Genomic DNA, 20231 nt, shown 5'->3' with positions numbered 1-20231 from the left:
ATTTATTGGTCTTGTTAATAACAGTTCATTGCTCTCGTTAGGAATGAGTCCAGTGTTGTGGTGGGAAAAGGGTTTCGTTGCTAAAGGAGGGGGAGGATGACCAAGGAATTTGAATCCCTTTGTTGAACTCCCCAACTGCAGGACTGTCCCCTTCTGAAGGGGGAGCCTTGGGAAGGGAAGGTGTAGTTGCTCCTCACCTAGCAGAGCCCCGGGCAGTCCAGCTGGGTGCCAGCTGCTGAGATGCCACTGCAAATCAGGGATTGCTTTTTCCAGCATCCTGTTGTGCTGAACTGGCAGTTCCCTGAGCTGGGCGTTCACCCGGCACCTCCTGAAAGGGACACGGTTCCACTGGGGAGGGAGATGGAGCCCACGGGAAAGGTAAAGCTGAAGTCCATGAGAAACCCCCCAGAGCTACACCAGGCTGGAATCACACCCACCCCTGAGTCAGGAGATGAAATTGTAATAGCCCGATGAGAGATTCTGTTGTTGTTGTTCAGATGTCGAGATGCTTTTGTTCTTTTTTGTCCTTTGCTCCTATTACTTCCAGGCCGTGTTTCTATCTGTGCAGCTGCTTCACATGTTGAAGTAGAGGAATAAGGTTGGTGAGGATCTGTTCAAAGCTCTGCACAGCTTTATGGAGGCTGTGCAGGAATAAAATGGGCAGAGTATGGAGCAGGTTGGGGGCAGAGGGACTCTTTTCTTCCCTCTTTTAGCAAACAGACTCCCTCTCTCCCTTCTTCACCCTCCATGTAGTCCTTATCTCTTCTTTCTGAAAGGCAGGACCATAAGCATCACAGGAAGGCAGTTTTATTTCCACATCTCACTGTTTTCATGACTCTCTGTGCTTCTTAAGATAAGCTGGTCCCCCAGGGATTCTGGGTGTCATATATTCATCTTTGCACTTCACAGTTGCTGTTTTGTCCCCAGCTCCTGCTTCTGAGCAGTGTGGCTGAGCAGAGATGTGGCTCTGGAAAGCCTTGTTGCATTTAAAGGGTAGTTCCAATAAAGCAATTTCAAACCTATGGCTTTGGGTCCCAAGAAATTATTGTTTTCCCTTGAAGCCATTGTGTGATGCTGTCTCTCGGTGAGCACAGGTATATGGAGGCTAACAGAGGAGACAGTTAACAGAATGTGGTTCTCTGGATTAAAACTTCAGAGCTCAGTATTAAAAGCAGAGGAAAGATATTTGCCATGGGTACTAAATACTTAAACATCAACTACTGATTCAAACACCCATCCCTAACCTACTAGGGTGAACAAAATACAACACTGCCTGGGATTATTATGTATTAAATGATTTTAACTGTATTTGTGGTATGTATTTTCTACCTTGGATTTTGGGGTGTCCTGCATCTTTACTGTTTCTTCTCACTTCTAAAGAGATTTAAGTGTTTGAATATTTGGCAGCCTCTAGTGATTTAGGGTCATATTAATGTATTTGCTGTTGTGAATCCTGAAGAGGAGTGCCTTTAATTAAATGGTGTTTTCCTGTTGTTCCTCTGAGAATGGAGCATATGCCTGAAAAGAGCATAGGGATTAAAAAAAAACAATCTTCAATTCTGAGTCCTGTTTTTGTAACGTAGATATTTTCATTATTCAGAATTGAGTCAGTAAGAGGGAAAGCCTTCTGGCCAGAAAAGATGTGGGTTAATTTTATTATTCATTTGTATCAGTCATGTTGAAAAACATAGCCTTTTAGATCTCAGGAAAAGCAACACAAAAGAAACATTTAAATGATTTAAAGCAATATGAGGGACTTTTTGCTAACCAGTTAGAAAAATAATTTAGGTAGCTTGAAGTGTTGCTGTAAGTATGCCATGTTCTATCCCTCAGTCTCTTTTCCTTCAGATGTGGCTTCCCACAGCTTGAGACATTTCTTTCTGGTTGCTGTGTGAAAGCAGGAAATGGCTTTTGTTGGGGGAGTGTGAATTTGGCTTCTGCACAAAATGCTCTGAAAATTGCCGAATAAACAAGCAGAAAAAGCAGGAAAAAATAATTTCTTCTTCCAATACCAGTTATGGTAAGAAGATTACTTATAGTGCAGTAGGCTAAAAACCCTAAATCAACCTTATTTTAAATATGATTATGCCCTTTTAATTCTCCTTCAGTGCAGTTCTCATTCTGTTCTCTACATATAACCATCCTGTGAGGAAAAAAATGCCTTTTTACTGTCATTAATTAATGTAAGGGATTAATACATTTCTTTTTGCAATCTATTCTAGAAGACACATTTCCAAACAGAACGGTGTGGTTTGGATAACACACAAGATATTCTTTTCAATTGCTAAAGTCCCAAATAATGATCTGAAAAAGGAGAGCATAGCTTTTGATTTCTGTTACCTCACCTACATAAAAAAAAAAAAGTAATCCAGATTCTTATCTCTCAGCTCAGACACAAAGTTGTCCAAGGGCTTGATGCTGGACATCAAATGTTGCTGAAAGAACAGTGAAGTGGCTCAGCAGTGTTACATCAGCAGCAGCACATAACTGAGCCATATTTACCCTTTCACACCAAATTTACACTGGTGTAAATCATGACCACTTCAGCTGAACTGTCTGAGATGTGCTAGGGCAGCAGAAGATATTAAAGCCCTGGGCTCACGGAGTGGAGGAGCCACAGAAAGCTGCACAAAGCAGGGGAACAATTCTGGCTGCCTCTGAGCGTGAAGCAGAGTGATCTCCCTCCCTTCTGTCCCTAAATGAGACCTTGTGCCTGTCATGACACACCACTCATGGGCTGGGAAGTATAACCTCTGATGGAATAGTGATTATTTTTCTGGGGAGCCATGTTTTCCATAGGTCTTGTAGGAATATTTATGCTGAAGTAGTATTAAAATCCTTCTCTGGAGAGGACTGCCGGCCCTGCTTTCTGCACACATCACTGTCAATATCAGTTCCTGTGTAATTGCATTGTACTAAAGTAGGTCTTTGTTGTTTCAGTGGAATGGGATTTGTTTGATAAAAGCTTTTTTCTTAAGTGAGAAAGGCAAAGGATGCTTCTCTGCTGCATTATAGTTCAGGACATCAAGTGAACATACGACATTTATCCTGCTCTTATGTTGGGCAAAATACCTCTGCTGAGGAAGAAGCCTTGAGATGATTTTGTGGAATAGTACTTTTGCTGCAGAAACCCATGAATGCAAACCATAATTCCTATTTAAACCCCCCAACTTTGACTGGATATCTTCTTTCACAAAAACCTTTTATAAAAAATGCTGGGTTTCTGTCCTACAGTATTGTTTTTATTAAGGTCTTACTGCATCAGAAAGGTAACAGCATAAAGAATGAAAATACCTAGGAAATAAACCTCAGTTCAGGGTTTCCTTCTATAAAATTATTTTAAATGGATTTGATTAAAGAAGCTGGAGAGGTACCTCTTTTTCATTGAGCCATATCCGGTTTTAAAATAAAAACAAAGAGAGAAGATCTGTAGGCCACTAATGATAAGTGTTATAAAGTAAGACCAAAGTTACTCCCCTATGTTATTAAGATGAAATAATCCTGTGCTGAAATGGTGGTTTTGTTTTGATGATCAGACTTTGCAATTCAGAAACCTGTAAAATGTGGCACCAGTGTTGCAATACAGGAGAGCAGCATAATTGCCTTTTCAGGTACACTTATGATATATATTCTGTACATATGCTACACATATCCCCAAAAGGGGATGGATGTGCTTAGTACAGGCATAGCACTGGAAAGCCATGAATTCCCACTGACTTCTGGTATAATCTGGAGCATTTTACATTTCAGTGGAGCAGACCCTCAGGCACCAACCCACTCTGGCTTTCCTGTGGCTGTAGTGAAGGTATCAAACATTGTTTTATTTGTTTGCAAGGTTCAGTTCTCATCTTGTGTGAACAAATCAGTACCAGTGTTCTGGTGGAACAGTTGTATGGTGCCATAGCAGCTGAAGGCAAGGTGGGTGATCTGACTGTCTCCCTCTCAGCATTCTCTACTTGGCACCCGTTTTGACATTTGTCTCCTCACAGTATAGGTTTGTTGTGAATTTATTTAATTGTAGGATAGATGATCTTGTCACTGAATATGCTTACAACAGTGTGAGAGAAGTCCATTAATAGTTAATGGTCAGAAATGTGTCCCTAAAGGAACTGTCTTGTAAATGGAGCCTGGTGACATGTAAGTGACATGTTTGTACCTCCCCTGGCTCCTGACTCAATACAAATGTCAGATCCAGCACTGAGAGCATTCCCCATGGGGGAGATGCAGCAAGGCAGATGGCTTTCAGTGGTCCCTGAAAAGTCACCCACCCCTGAGCTTTGGTAGGCTGGGCTAAGGTTACTGGGTTTGCTCTTCTCTGGGCAAAATGTTTTCAGAGCTATCTGTACTGTGGAATTCTTTTGAGAAGTCCTGTCATGTCAATAATTTATTTTATTAGAGAGAAGGAAAATACTGTTTGTTAGTCTTCTGCCTATCACTGTTTGTATTTGTGTTGTTTTATAAAACCATGAGTTTAACAGATCCTTGGATGCTTGGTTTGATAGGTAGACTAATTCAGACATCAAATTTTAATATTTAATACCTAAAATAACAAGATGAATCTACCATTCATCCATCTATATGTTGCTATACAAATTTAATATTAAAATGTAAACCTTGTAGGGATGTTTCATATTCAAAGCATGTAGGTGAACAAAGACATAGCTAATAATTCTCATGTTAAAAGAAGCTAATTATTGTGAAATGCTAGCTGCAAGTCACTGAGTGGGCAAATACTGTACAAAAATGACAGCATTCAAAATTGACACATCTTTGATATTATCCTAACCTAGTGCTGGGATGAAAAAATGACCTTTTGTTGTAGCTGTTGAATATTCTTAGTCCTTGTGAGTAGGCCCTTTGGTCAGCTAATGGCTGCTGACCTGAATTGGTAACTTGATCTCCAGGAAAGGAATTACCATTTGGGCTCCCTTGGTGATTTGAATTATGATCCAGAGATGGATTTGTTAGAGCCTGAGGGAAAAAAAAAAAAAAAAGAGGAAGATTGTATGTGTCTGTACTACAGAGCTGTGTAACTGCAATCTTGTGATACCACAAGGTGAATTATAGGAGGCTGTCAGTTATTAAACTTTATATAAACAGAAGGAAGAAACCCTTGAATTTTATGTGTACTGAGTAATCTATTTTCCCTCTCTGGACTCTTCATACTTCCACAGCAAGCTGTTCATGCTGGTAAGAAATCTCACCTCAAGCAGACGAGGTGGATGCAGAAGTGGGCATGAGTTCAGTGACAGAGTTGAGAGAAGGACTGAGCTTCATCTTGAGAGATGTGCTGCTGAAACATCCTGCCTCAGTGTTCTTTTTTTGTTTGTTGTTTACCTGATTTTGGTTTTTTTAAGAACTATGTGGAAGAAAACCAGTTCAACTATTGATAATGGGACCTGGAAATCTGAAAAGGTTTTATCAGACAGTTTACAGTGGAAGAGTTTTGACTGAAATGAATGTGTTATTTTGAGTGCCGTGCCTTGTCTCTCTGGCTTTAGAAACTCTAAATGCTAAGGTTACTGAGAGTCTTTTCAGCCTGTGTGGCTTTTGCCAGTGCAGGATATGTGCCTGCCTAAGTAACATGCAGAACAGATTGACCCCAGAAGTACACAGCCCTGCATCCTTGGTTCTGATCTCATCAGTAAAACAGACCTAAATTATTCATGCAGGTTTTATGAGGATCATTTCTGAAAGTGATCGATGGAGGTGAGACTACAGAACTCATTCCTCCTTTTTATTTCCAGCTCATTTCCCAATAGGATTTACAAGAACGAAATCCAAAACTCATCTTCAGCACTAAATTGAACATTGTAAGAAGTGGCTTTTTTTTTTCCCCCTTCTGATTTAGATTCCTCTCGCCGTGTATGATAAATTGTTCAGTAAATACTCATGTGAAATTTATACCTTAATGTAAGAGCTACAGATGCTTTGGAGGGCCAGGTCTGATGGAATCTGTGTGTTAACTTCAGGTGTTTGTGTCTCAGCAAAGCAGTGTCCTTCCATCACAAGGCATTGGACACCCTCTTTGTCTCAGAGCCCTCCTAGTACCTCTGGTGCACAGAAATCTCAGCACGGAAGCCAAGCATTGCCTGATGTCCTTCTGGTAACAGATGCATGTGCCTTGTGTGCTCTTTTTTTTGTCATTTGGTTCTGAAGGCCCAAGGGAACAGATCTGCAGGTCGCTCTGGTGGGGCTTTAGGTGGCCTAGAGGGGATGGGTGTACTTGGGCAGCTGGTTTCCCCTTGAACAGCAGCTCCAGCCAGTTGTAAAGGACACATGGATCAAAAGATGAGATGGAAAAACAGGCAAAATAGCCATTTCCTTCTCCTCCCCCTCAGGGAGTACAGCTGTATCTCAGGTAGTACAGCTGTATCTCAGGTAAAGGCTTCAGAAGTTATTGCCAGTTAAGGTTTATCAGGTAGGAATTGTGTGCTGTCTGAGACAGGCCTCCATTTCTCCATGCACTTCCAGCCATCCTGCACCCCACAGCTAGAGGGCAATCTGTAAACAGCACATCAGTCCTGGTGCCAAAATGCTGCTTTTCGGTTTCTTTTACATATCAGACATCCCCTTCATTCCTGTGAAATAAAACCAGAGTGCACACTTGGGTTGGTTACAGTGCTGTACTGGAAATATGAGGAGCACCCGAGGCAGATGGCAGGGTTCCTCAGGTGGCTGAAGGCCACAGTGCTGTTGCAAACTACTTTTTAATGAATCAAGTTTCTAAGTGACAACTGGGGTGACCTCACTTCAGTGGCTGTCATGCCTGAAGAGAGCAAAGAGTGAGGGGAGCCAGTGGAACAAAGAAATCTCACTCTTCCTCTCACTGTGTGCTTTCCAGATACGGTGACAAAAAGGGGCAATTTTTCATTCTGAAATCGGGGAGGACTGCAAATTATAAGCATCTGTGGTTTGCAAAAGAAGGTGATGTAACTCGTGAGGCTGCATTTCCGCAAGGCCAAAGGTGAAGAAGGGAAGTCAGCACTAGTGACTCCCTTCAGTACTTCCTCCAGAGATTTATGTAACAGGCTGGGCAAGACCTCAAAGTTTCCAGAGGAGAGTGGGAGTGCTCCTGCTCCATGTGCTGATGCAGTGTTTTGAAATTTGTATTGTTCTGCTCTGATTCTTGCATTTCTTAGTTCTTCCAGGCTTCTTGACCCCATCTGTATGTGTTAGATTTGCTGTTTGCTGGCTGTCTTTCAAGAAGGGAGATGAAAGAGATGGACTGAAGGAATACTCCTAGCCATTTTGTACTCTATTACTATCACCTACTCATTTTGTAGCTTCTGCAGTCTATACATGTTTTGTCTGTTATATTCAAAAAGCAAAGGATTACAGATGAAGGCTATGACATATGTTATACAGACAAGCTCTTACTAATTTCGAAAGCTGACTAAATCTTTGCACGAATGTATGTTTCTTCCTGTAGCCTTCACTCATCACTGCTCCACAACCTCCTGCAGACTCAGCCTCTGCACTTACATGGTCTGCCTCCACAATGTTGTGAGCTGGGTCCAGCAAATGAGTGCTCCATCTCTGAAATTAACACATCCCATCTCACCTTCCTTCATCCCTGGGTGGAGCTTCAGTATAATTTTCTAGGTGATACAAAGGCCCTTCCTTTCATGAGAGCCTACCCACAGCTGGATCTGTGGTGGCTTCTCCTTGTGCAGTTTTGAATTGGTGCTGGTTCTCATGGTCTGTCACAATTTGGCAATCTGTTTTGCACCATGAACTTTACAGCAGCATTATTTCTTTTACTTTTTTTATTGTTGTTTTTGTTGTGTTCTGTGTATTCGCCGTGTTTCTCAGAGAAAAGACATAATGAATAGAACTGGCTGAAAAATGTAATTTCCTTTTCACAGGAAATCCTGTTGTTCTGGGAAAATCTTTTCTGACCATTTGGAAGTAGGACTGTAGTCTTAAAAATATCTTATGCAAGAGAGACCATCCGTATTTTCACTAAGGAAAACTGAACACAGGATCTCATTTTTCCAGGATATATGTAATGTCCTCCTCGGAGCATAGTCCTGGTATGTGCTTCCAGGCTTTATGCTCTCTCCCAGATCCCAGGCTATGACAAAGAACTTTTTTCTGTTATTCTGCTTCTCTTCATGTTTCTTTGTTAAATACCATATTTTACCAGCCCTATTCCTTCTCATAACAAACTCAGCAGCATTTGGATTATGGATAAGACAGTTCTTACTTGATTACACTGCTGTTTTTTGAGGGGTGCAGCTGAAAATGAGGAGTATTGCATCAGAATCTTTGGGGGATTATTAAACATTAGCAAAATAAAGCTGTGTGCTGGAGCTCAGGCACCATAACTGTCTGTCCACAGACTCAGGAGGTTCTCCAGAGTGGAATCTCACATTGATCAAAAAAGAACAGACATTTCTCTTCATTTCAAATATTTATGACCACCTTATCCAAGGAGGAGACCAAGTAAGCAAAGTTGTCTCCCTTAAAAGTGAGAGAAACATGCATTAAATCTCTCCAACATTTAAATAAAGGAGGACACAGAACTGCTCCATCAAGCCAGTTTAACAAAGCAGTTATAAATATGAGTAGGTCATGGAAATACTGTTTTCAGTTTCAATCATATTGCATATATCTATGTATTTGCTGTAAATGTTACTTGTTATACAGACAGTTTGGAAAAGAGGGGTCTAAATGTTATTGTTTCAGTGTTTACAGAGCAAGTAACACTCTGGGTTTGAAATTAAGAGAGTAAAGCATTAAGTACAGTGCAATGCAGAATGATATGAAAGACTAGGAGATATGAATTACCTTTGGTTTTGTTGGTTTAGATAACAGCTTTCTAGGTTTATTTAATTTCTCTACTGATAAAATATTACAGAACTTTTTCAGTCTTCAACTTAAATTTTCCTGAACCAGCTCTGTGGAAGGAAGAGAAAGTATTTTGTTGAATACTTATTGTGCAGTTTTATTTACAGAAGCTCTTTCTTTGCAGCTGAGCTTAAGCTTAAAATATTTTGAACTTAAACCATGGTGCATCTTTGAAGGGATATAACTTAAAATGCTGCAGCCTACCTCTTCCAATTTGACTTTCCTGTGGCCTGATGAATGAGCATGGTTTAAGCAGTGACACAAAGAGGTATTTTGAGTAGCTGCAGCAATAGATTCATTGGAAGAAAAGGCACACTATTTTTGAGCAGTTCCTCAGGTGGTGACAAGACTGGGGAAAATTATATTTCCAAAAATCCCCAAGTAATGCAAATATCCAAAGCTATTAGCTGGCAGACCTCCTTTTGCTTTGCACAGAAGTAGGGGTGATAGGACAAGGGAGACAGGGGTGGGTGTCAGGCCACGGTGTGTGCCCTGATGGTGTGCCAGTGGTGGGAATTCCCATCGGGATTCTGCAGAAACAGCTGGGAAGGATCAGCCCTGCTGTGCTCCTCGAGCTCTTAGGGGTGACATTGGGGTCTTTTCTTCCCCAGCTCCCTGAAGGCTTCATGCTGCAATAGATTTAGGCAAGTGTAATCGAATGCAAATCCTGTACTTACACTTCTCCTGACTTCCAGCTGCTTAAAATAATCACAAGCTTTGAGAAATAGAATCTGGCAGCTCAGAGTTACCTTTTAACCTGAACAAAATTACAGGGGTGCTTGAATCAGGACAGCTTGTTTTGAGGGGATAAAGTGGCTTTTAATTTCATGCCAAATTTTATCTCCGTTGCACTGGCATGTGGGGTGTGAGGAGCTGTGGAGACTATGGCCATGGAAACAATCACTGCAAGTAAGCAAATCAGTCCTGTCCTTTAAGAAACTGTCATGTTCAATTCAGTTTATTACAGATCAGCAGTAAAAATCTGCATCTGACCAACAGAAATGCTTATTGAACATGTGTTTGTTGTTTTTTTTTTTTTGCATATGACACCATTGTTACTGTATTCCTTGCTCCCAAACAAAAAGCTTTGAGGAAAAATGTTTAAAAGTTAAACTTTGGTCTCATCTTGGTTTAAAGCCAAAAAAAGATCTATAGGTTTCAGATCTAGGACAGTTTCCTAAGGCTGTAGTGCTATGGTCCCTACAGTTTTTCTGTCTGTGTGAGCACACAATTCTAGAAAAGGATTATGGGCAATGCCAGGACTCTGGTGCATTTTGCAGGTTGTCTGACCTCATGTAACAAACCCATGCACTTACTGTTCAAGCAGGGCTATGGTGAAATTCTGCTACAAGCAGAATGGAGTATTTCTCTGGGAGCAAGATGCACAAGGATTTGTTGCACCTCAGGGATCTCCATGTCTGCTTTCTCTGTAGGAGCACACAGAAATTTGATGTTGTTTTGGATGGGGTTTTTGATGCAGCTATGAAATTCTCTTGAGAAGATACTTTTCTTATTTTTCTTTTTAGTTAATCTAAGAACACTTGTGCCAAGGACAGCTTCTTGCCTGTGTGGTCAAGCTGCCTTCACACTGGAAAGCAGGATCTGCAGGACAGATTTATTTTCAAGTGTGTTTACTTTTGTAATACAAAAAAATCATAGAATCATGGAAGGGTTTGGGTTGAAAGGGACCTTAAAGATCATCTGGCTCCAACCACCCTGCATGGGCAGGGACACCTCCCACCAGACCAGGTTGCTCCAAGCCCCATCCAACCTGGCCTTCAACACTTCCAGGGATGGGACATTCACAACTTCCCTGGGCAACCTGTTCCAGTGTCTCACCACCCTCACAGTGAAGAATTTCTTCCTGATGTCTAACCTAAATCTTCCCTGCTCCAGTTTTAATCTATTACCATTTGTCATCTCACTGCAAGCCCTTAGTTTTGAAGTAGACAAGAAGTCTTGTTTGTAGACAAGATTCCTTAAGTAACATAAAGACTTATATATAGACTATGTAGGCTTATAAAGACCATAGCCATGATACTCTGTTCTGGAAACCATACTGCCATGTATGATCTCCTTTGGGAAATGTAGAGGTAGCACGACAGCTGAGGTGGATGTCATCAGCTCAGAAAGCCCTGCATTTCCAAGCAGACCTGCCAACAAGAATCTTGACTCTTCTCATTAGTCTCTTGTTTGATGTTTTTCCCAGGAGCTCTGACTCTGAAGAAGCATTTGAGACCCCGGAGTCCACTACACCCGTAAAGGCACCACCTTCACCTCCACAGCCACCCCCTGAAGTGGCAGCAGCAGTTGCAGCAGACACTGCAGAACAAGAGATAAAACCCCAGCTGCCCTTGGAAGACACAGGTAACAAGCTTGTAACGAGTGGGACAGGTAGTGAGGGAGGTAAAGCTGCAGGGAGGTGTTTGTGTAAGCACAGGTAAGGAATTGACACTAATAAAATGTCTTTTGGAAGGTTAGTCAGTGTATGCTGGGCATTATCCATGCTGGGAGGAAAAACCCTCTCACCTCCTGAAATAAAGTTTTGGTTAATCTGTTCACAGCATTTGATAAATAATAAAGAGGAGTTTTCTAGCTAAACCTTTCTCCTTTTTGAGGGAAACTTCAGTCCCTCTTCTCAGAATTGTAGGACCTTTATAAAGGCAGGTGAGTAGAAAAAGGAGATACCAGGTACAGATGCAGGTACCTGGGTGAGCACCATTAACTGTGACAATTAACAAAATGTTATTCTCAAATGTATTGTACCCTGAAACAGAAGGTGAATAAAAAGCCCATTAGAACAATATTTATATTAGCTTTATAGAAGGAACAGGGAAGCATGTGCAAATGTGTGTATAATATGTATATACAGAAGTTGGTACATCTGAGAAAATAAAAAGGGAATATTGTGCTTAAAAAACCAAAGAAGTCCCATCCCCCCCCCGAATGTTCTTTATTCTCCAAATTGAGTAATGGAACATGAGGGAGTAGAAAGTACTCAATTAGCCCAAAATAGCTTTGTTTGGGCTGTCAGATGACAGCTCAACAGTTTTAAGATTGAGCTCCCCATTATGCTGTCTTTTTTCCCATCTGCAAGTCAAGTCATCTTGATCACCTGGCTAAATTGTATACAGGTAATTTTGCTCTAATTACAGACAACTGTTCACTTGTATTTCATTTGGAAAGATGCATAGCATTGCCAGGCAGTGCTTTAAAGCTTCCATTTCCACTGCAGAAGAGGGTGTGTTTAGCAGTGGACAAAGGCAATAATGTCTGTGGCTAGTGTGTGTGCTACAAAGGACATCCAGTTTGGATTTAAATCTTTGGGAAAGTGACAAGTAAGTTACAAATATCTCGAGCCACAAAAGGCATTTAGGGACTTATGCTTTGAGAATGCTCTTTAAGATTGTGATTTATGATACAAGGTTATAAGAAGCTAGAAAGATGTTCAACAAACTGATTCCAGAAAAGAAAAATGAAAAATTGAGACTCCCTGGCGCTTTCCTATCTGCTGTTGCAGTTCCCTCTTCATTGCAGGACACAACCTTACTCATTCTCCATCTATTTTAATTATTCTAATCTTTTGCAATCTAGTGATTACAAAATAAGTTCTGAGAGAACAAAAGAGCACATGCTAAACAGGATCGGAGTGTGTTTTTAATTACTGCAATAGATTATCTTCAAACCCTTGATTACATATGTGCTTCCCTGACACATGTGACTCTTGCCTCCCTATATCCCAGATCTCCCCATCCTTTCAGGTATTTCTAAAGAAATGTAGAAAACTGAATATATCTATTTTTTATTAGCCAGTGTGAACTATGATGAAGGCTACAGAATGGCAGAGATTAAAACATTTAATATACAAGGGCTTGTAGTGAGAGGACAAGAGGCAATGGATCAAAACTGGAAAAGGGTTGATTTAGGTTAGATATTAGGAGGAAATTCTTCACTGTGAGGGTGGTGAGACACTGGAACAGGTTATCCAGGGAAGCTGTGGCTGCCCCATCCCTGGAAGTGTTCAAGGCAGGTTGGATGGGGCTTGGAGCAACCTGGTCTGGTGGGAGGTGTCCCTGCCCATGCAGGGGGGTTGGAACTGGGTGATCTTTAAGGTCCTTACCAACCCAAACCATTGTATGATTCTATGAATATAGCAAATGAGATTTGTCCATGGGAGGCAAGTCACCACAAACTAACAGAGCTGTGTTCAGCATCCCAAACTGATGCAAAATGCAGTTATACAAGAGGGTAATTTATGTGAGGGAAGTTAGATGCGTAATGCAGAAGAAATTCAAGTGTAGGAGGGCAACACAAAGCATTCATTTGGTTTGGAAATCTTTAGAAGAAATTAATAATGCTCAGTTACAGCTTAGGTGTTTGTATGCTGCTTCAGAAATGTGAACAGTCAAACATTTTGTACTTTATAAACTGCCTGAGTAACAGTTATTTTGTAGTTTACTTAGCTCATCAGTTCTGCACATGGCTCCACACAAAGAGAATGAGTCTTTTCCTCAGGATTATGGGCAGTTGAGGCAGAGCTCCTCCTTGGTACCATACAGTTAAATAAATAGGTTTCAGTAACAGAGAAGGAATCTGGGCAGTTGAGAGCCTGGCACAGACCCAGGGAGAGGCAGCAACCTCCAGCTGGGCTCCTGGATCACCAGCTGCATGGCTTTGTCTCCTTCATGAGGCTGGTGACAGAGCGTGTGCTTGGCTGGAAGGAGGAAGCATAGTAGGTTTGTTTTTTTGGTTTTTTTTTGTTTTTTTCCAAGGATTATTTCATCTATATATGAGAATAATTAGTTATGCAGACGGTTGCAGTTATGCTGCATGATATCATTAGTGCAGCAGCTGGACCCCACTGCTGGGAAGCCAAGAGTGGAGTTTTTAATTAGGTTGACTTCAACGCTAGCTTAATAAATATGATGAAAGTGAAATGCAGTTAGACTCATCCTGGGGTTGTGCCAGCTCCTTGTGGAGTAAAACCTGCTGCATGGCTCCAGTCCATCAGCAGCAGAGCAGAAGAGGGAAGCCAGGCTGCAGGCAAGAATGGGGAGGAAGAGGAGTAAGAGAGCATGTATGGGAACTACCTCTGAATCCCAGAAAGTGGGTTATACTCTCCAGGCAAATGAGTTTGAGAGTGCTTTTTAATTATTACTTTTTAATTTTATTATTTTTTGGTAGTATTTTCAGTTGTTGTTGACTGTCTCGTCAGCCTCTCATAGCAGTGTCCTCTTGTCCTTTGTTCTATCCATCTGAGCACCAGAAAGTGCCCCAAGCCCTTTCTCCCAAATACCCCCTGTTTCTACCCAGAAATTCCTGCCTAGGCAGGGGCATTTCTTCTACCCCTCCACCACCATTCCCAGTTAATTATTGAATTCAGATTATATACACAGGGGAGATGTGAGAGTTGGAGTCCCCTCTGTGCATCACAGCCCATTGATCAGGATATGGGAGACCTACATTTAGGCCCTTTTGGTGCCAGGGAAATTGAGGTCAGGCTTTCCAGCAGAGAGATGATAACCCAAACAAAGCAAACCAAATTTTTGGGAGAAAAACATTCTTCTCCATGTTTTTCCTCTTGAAGCCTGACACAGAAAAATTGAAGATAAACTTTATATCTAAAGTTTTGTCTCAGAATAAAAAGTATTTTTTCGGTAATTTTAAAAATAGCACTACTAATTGATTTTAAAATTCCAAAGGCAATTCATAACAAGCAGAAACTTGAAATAAACTGTGTTTTAAAACTTCTACTATTAGGTAAACATGCTATAGGCAAAATGGACTTGTCTACTGAGCTATTGCATTATAAAGGAATATGTGGGTGCCTGCATTTTCCAAGGGTTTCTCTTTGTTTGCTTTTTTCTAGAAAACAACTAGGATTTCATTTCTTCTGTATTTGCTTTGTTGGATCTAGTTAAGTTTTGTTTCTAAGCCTTTCAAAAGAGTATTTATTTTTTTTTTCCAGCTCAGCAGTGTTAAGACCTATTTTCAGCCTAATTGGGTTCCCCCTATTTTAAAGATACTTCAACAAAGAATAAAATGCTCAACTGCCTTACCACACAATGCACTGCTAGAATTGTTTGCTGTAATTTAAAAGGAAAAATATTTTTAAATAGCTAGAAGTACTTTATATATTCTAACCCCTTAGTATATTTGCATTATTCATAAAGAAATTATGCAGATAAGCTCATAGCTCATGAAGATATTTCATTTTCTTTAAAATACCTTTAAAACAATTTTGGAGTTGCCTGAAAAGCTTTTGGAAAAGTGTCTGTTTTATAACATACAAGAAAAACATTCCTGTAGTTGACTAGAAAAGGGTTTTTTTATTATTTTTTTAGAAGTTCTCCTTGTTAATGCTGACAACAGAAATTTGTTTTGTTTATTAATGCAAAAGGGCTTGTAATATCTTTCTAGCAACTTTTGATTCTGCCATAAGAGGTGATAGGTGAAAATGCCAAGCATTAAACTTGTTGTGCAGCTCTCATTGAGCGGTCTCATCATCTGGATACAAGAAGTCTGGGGTCTTTTGTTGTTGTTGTTGGTTGTTTTGGGATTGGTTTTGGTTTTTGTACCTGGTCCAGATAAATTTCTTTATGGAAGAGCAGAACTTGGACCCTCTTTTTAAATTCATGAAAAGAGATTTTTTCCAGGAATTGCATGTGTTTTTATGGCAACATAAGTTTCCCTGCTGTGCTTCCAGTTCTTGAAATGCTTTGTAAAACTTAATATCTACCTGTGAGCAGCTCTTACCAGTATAAATTGTGGGTGACCCTCAGCACCAATAAAAGGCATAAACTTTTTTTAAAACCTTGTGCTGGCCCCTCTCTAGGGCAAGTCCTGCCTTAATTTTCATGGCTTGTGTTGTAGTGTGTTCCTTTGCAATCAAATTGCATTCTAATAATGTAATGTAATTAGTAATGCTGATTTGCTTAATTCTTAGATGTAAAAGGACAAATGGGACTGCTCTCTGAATAGGCTGTTAGTGTCAAGGAAGGTCTTGCTGTCTCTTTGTGGTAATAAAGCTGTGCTTTGCCATCCTGAGTAGAATCATAGAGTCATACACTGGTGAAGGTTGGAAGGGACCTTAAAGCCCATTAGGTTCCAACCTCCCTGCCATGAGCAGGGACACCTCCCACCAGACCGGGCTGCACAACCTCCCTGGGCAACCTGTTCCAGCACCTTCCTGCCCTCATGGTGAAGAATTTCTTCCTGATGTCTAACCTAAATCTTCCCTCTTTCAGTTTAAAACCATTACCCCTTGTCCTGTCACTGCCTTCTCTGGTGAAAAGTCCCTCCCCAGCTTTCCTGGAGCCCCTTCAGGCACTGGAAGGTGCTCTAAGGTCTCTCAGGAGCCTCCTCTTCTCCAGGCTGAACACCCCAACTCTCATGTTTTTCTCTCCAGCATTTCTGCTGTTACCAGTACTGAGACAGTTCTGGTGTAATGCTGGAAGACTCTAACAGTGCTACCAAAAGCCATGTTTCCTGAAACAGTTTCACATCCTGTTTGAGAAACAAACAATCTAAATATCACAGTAGCGAGTTGAGTGACATTCTGCAGAAATCTATACTCTGAGCAAAGGATTTGATTAGGAGGAAGTTGTGAAATCAGCAGTAACAGAAGATTAAAGCTCTGCACGATGTGGAGCCCACCTGATTTGAGTGCTGTTCTTCTCTGAGCAGCTGGAAAGCCTCATACATTCTCTCTGCTGCTGCCGTGCATCCCTAACCTCAGCTCTACCACACCCGTTATTTACAGTCCAAGTCCTGCAGGGCATCAGTTTATTTTATTTTATTTAAATGCATGCTTGTGCTGACTTTGAACAAGGGGCCTCAATCCTGTTGAGGCCTTTGGCTCATGCTGGAATGAAAACAACGCAGGATTGCAGATGGTTTCTTGTTCAGATCCCCCTTTTACTGCCATGCTGACCTACATTTGTACTCTGCTGACATACTTGAGCTATGCCAGTGTTTACTGTAATGTGTTCCCCAAAATGTCTTTCATATCCATCTCAGTGTAAAATGCACAGATCAGTCTCATGCTGGAGTTTCACAGCATTCTCTGAGTCCCCTGAACAGAAGTCTCAGTGAAGTGAGTACCAGCAAATCAGGTCTAATTAGTGGCCACTCAGCCATTCTGAAACCAAGACCAGTCCAGTGGGGATTAGGGAGAAAAATAAACTGCCCTGAAGTACTGCCACATTATTAGCATTCAATTAGCAGAAAAACTCATTAAAATATTGTTTTAATTGATGTAGCTCAGTAAGCTTCCACAACCTTACAAGAGAAACTGTTCAGCTGTCATTCCTGTGACAATCCCTGGAAATACATGCCACTCTAAGGTACTGCTTTGGGAAATGTCCAATGTCTTTAAATTCTTTCTGTCCTCTACATCCATAAATAATAATCCTTGTAATCTCTATGTAGACATGTCATTTCCCCTGAAACAAAGAAAAAATGTGGTTTTTTTCTGTTCTTAATCCATTCACAGCTTCTGACTAAAAGTAATTATTGATTGTCTGCATTGCTTTTATTAACAACATTAATGGGAAATTAAAATGGAAATTGCTTTGCAAAACATATCAAAGTTGGAATGAAAAAGACGTATAAATTTTTCTGAAATCGTTTAAGGATGAGAAAAGCATTTGGTTTTGCTTGGCTGTTTATAATTGCATAATTTAAAACATTGACAAGATGAAGAATGTCATGTTGCTTCCATAGGAAACAGTCAGTAGGGGGTCTTGCTCCAGGACGTGTCAGTGGGAGCTCAGAGCATCTGGTTTACCCCAGGACCCCAGCTGGAGCTGTGCTGGAGAGAGGTGTCCCAGGTCTCCAGTGCCCTGACTGGGACACACACACACAGGCAGAGGTGACTGTGACACTCACATAGGGAGCAGCACAACGACAGCAGAAGCAAAACATATTCAGAATTTGTAAAACACTTTAGTAATGAACATTTGTGAACTGGAAGGCAGAAAGGACCATTGTCTTACTACTTTCCTACCTATATATATATATATATTTTATTTATTTTTTGTTTTGTGATAGGCACTGTTTATTTCTTACGTCATCCAATGCAGCTGTTACATCCCAAGTCAAGAAACATCTAGAAATGTTTTTAGGATTCCATTCCATAAGCAAATCTTTGATTACAAAGAAAAGCTGCTGGGTTCACAGTTTTAACACATAATTAGCTCTATACGTTTTCTCTTCCTTGAGGAATTAGAGCTGCACTTTGAGAAATCTCTTTTAAATAATTTGTAGGGAGCTGCTAGTGTTATTTTACAGGAAGATTTTCAACAGAGAATATTTGTGCAGTACTCTAATTGACTAACTGTCTTACCTTTACCATAGTTCACTTCATAGGAAATTCTCAGTGATTCATCACCTCATTATATACATGGAATTATGAGGTCAAAGTACAGTGTATTGGCTGCTTGGGGCAGAGAGAGGAGCAGCATTCATAGGTTGTGGAGAGGAAGGAATGTTCCTCTGGGAAACTGGTAAAAATAGCACATGGGAAACAAAACTTAGGATCAACATGTAAGTGCTGAAGCACCAGTCAGTTTACAGGGAATTTACTTTGTAAGAGCTCAGTCCTGTGAACTCTTTGTAATAGTAGAAAACAGCAGTAATAAAGTGCTTAATGTTCAGTTTTTTCTGGCATTTGACATAGGTAGTAATATCCACCTCTTGATCTAAGTGGTAATTAATTTAGAAGAGATGCTCTAGAGGCTATTGCAAATACATATTTTGTGTTTTCATGAAACTTGCCTTGAATCCTTTTCTGGGGAGAACAGAACAATTTTTTTTCCCCTGATCTAGCTGATATATGGAAAAGGGAGCTTTGGTTTGTATGTCCTTTAATCATTGCTTAGCATTTTTTAATGTTTTGCATTATTTTAACCGTTGTTTTTGTTTTTACTTGCAGTAATATTATGGTAAAAATTATGAAGCCCCAGTTTGAAAACCGTGTTTAAAATTGACAGACTTTTGTGTTTCTTCCCACAGGATTATCTTCAGAAACTGTTCCTGTAACTGATGTGCCACACAGTGAATCAGTTGAAGAAAGCCCTTTCCGCCCCCCTTCCCATTCTTTCTCCACTGTCTTCGATGAGGACAAGCCAATAGCCAGCAGTGGGACCTACAACTTGGACTTTGATAACATTGAGTTTGTGGATTCTCTCCATGCCTTAGGACCCAGCTCTCCAGAGTCAAAGAATCGTGATCCCAAAGCAAATGTTCGAAGAAAATCGACCGATTCAGTCCCAGTTTCCAAATCTACATTGTCTCGATCTCTCAGCTTGCAAGCAAGTGATTTTGATGGAGCATCTTACCTGGGCAATAGTGAGACATTAGCACCAGCAGCAGATGTGTACGGTACTGGTTCAAGTAGTGCTTCCAGTACCCTCAAGAGAACAAAGAAATCCAGACCAGCTTCCTTCAAAAAGAAGCAGTCAGCAAAGAAACCTCTGGATGCTCCACCAGTGAAGGAAACACCACAAGAACCATCTGACCTTGGCCAAGCAGATGAGGATAAACCAGTATTGGAAGCAAAGGTTGACTCAGTAAAGCTCGAATGTACTGAACCTTCTAAAATCTCTGCTGAGAAACAGGAGGCCCCACCCGTGCCTGAAGGATCCAGCCCTTTGGATCCAGACAGTATTGAAGGGATTAGTGCGTTTAGCACTGGAAGCAGCAAAGTACAAAACTCTCCCCCTGCCAGTAGGAAAACACTACCTCTTACAACGGCACCGGAGGCTGTGGAGGTGACTCCTCCAGACACTGGAGGACAAGAAGACCCTCCAGTCAAAGGCATTGCAGTGAGGCTGGAGTTTGATTATTCTGAAGAAAAAGGGGTGAGTGAAGACCAGCAGGAGAGCACTCCTCCTCCCAAAAGAGCAGGTAAAAAGCCTGGTGCTAAAATGCCGCTACGGAGGCCAAAGACTAAAAAATCAGTGGAAAAGCTTGACAATGTTCCAACCACGCCAACCAAGTCCCCCACTGATCCAAATGAAATCCCTATCACAAAAGGCTCTTACACTTTTGATATTGACAAGTGGGATGATCCCAATTTTAACCCCTTCTCATCTAGTACAAAAATGCAAGAATCGCCCAAACTGCCTCAACAAACGTACAGTTTTGAGCCAGAGATGTGTGAGGACTCTACTGAGCCTTTCAAGTCTTCTTCTAAGATACCCAGCTCGCCCTCCAAATCTCCAGCTTCCTTTGAGATACCAGCCAATGCCAATGAAACAAATGGAACTGAAGGAGACAACTTGAATAAACCTGCAAAAAAGAAGAAGACACCACTAAAAACGTAAGTTAAAGGGCACAGATGTTTCTAGATGAGCAGATAGACATTCCTGCCCCTT

General features: G+C 41.0%; 1 protein-coding gene across 8 annotated transcripts in view; it reads left to right on the top strand.

Annotated features, from left to right (window-relative positions):
• The window catches only part of TACC2 (transforming acidic coiled-coil containing protein 2), a 136094-nt gene that overhangs the window by 84312 nt on the left and 31551 nt on the right, over positions 1 to 20231 (top strand). For all 8 annotated transcript variants that reach the window (XM_051619305.1, XM_051619309.1, XM_051619306.1 and 5 more), the window contains 2 exons: positions 11063 to 11220; positions 18868 to 20176. In XM_051619305.1, the coding sequence (XP_051475265.1) occupies positions 11063 to 11220; positions 18868 to 20176 (1467 nt within the window). The remainder of the gene's footprint in view (positions 1 to 11062; positions 11221 to 18867; positions 20177 to 20231) is intronic.

This window comes from Apus apus, chromosome 4 (genome assembly GCF_020740795.1).
Source record: "Apus apus isolate bApuApu2 chromosome 4, bApuApu2.pri.cur, whole genome shotgun sequence".
Classification (NCBI taxonomy): domain Eukaryota; kingdom Metazoa; phylum Chordata; class Aves; order Apodiformes; family Apodidae; genus Apus; species Apus apus.
This window is presented reverse-complemented; position numbering and strand designations above follow the sequence as displayed.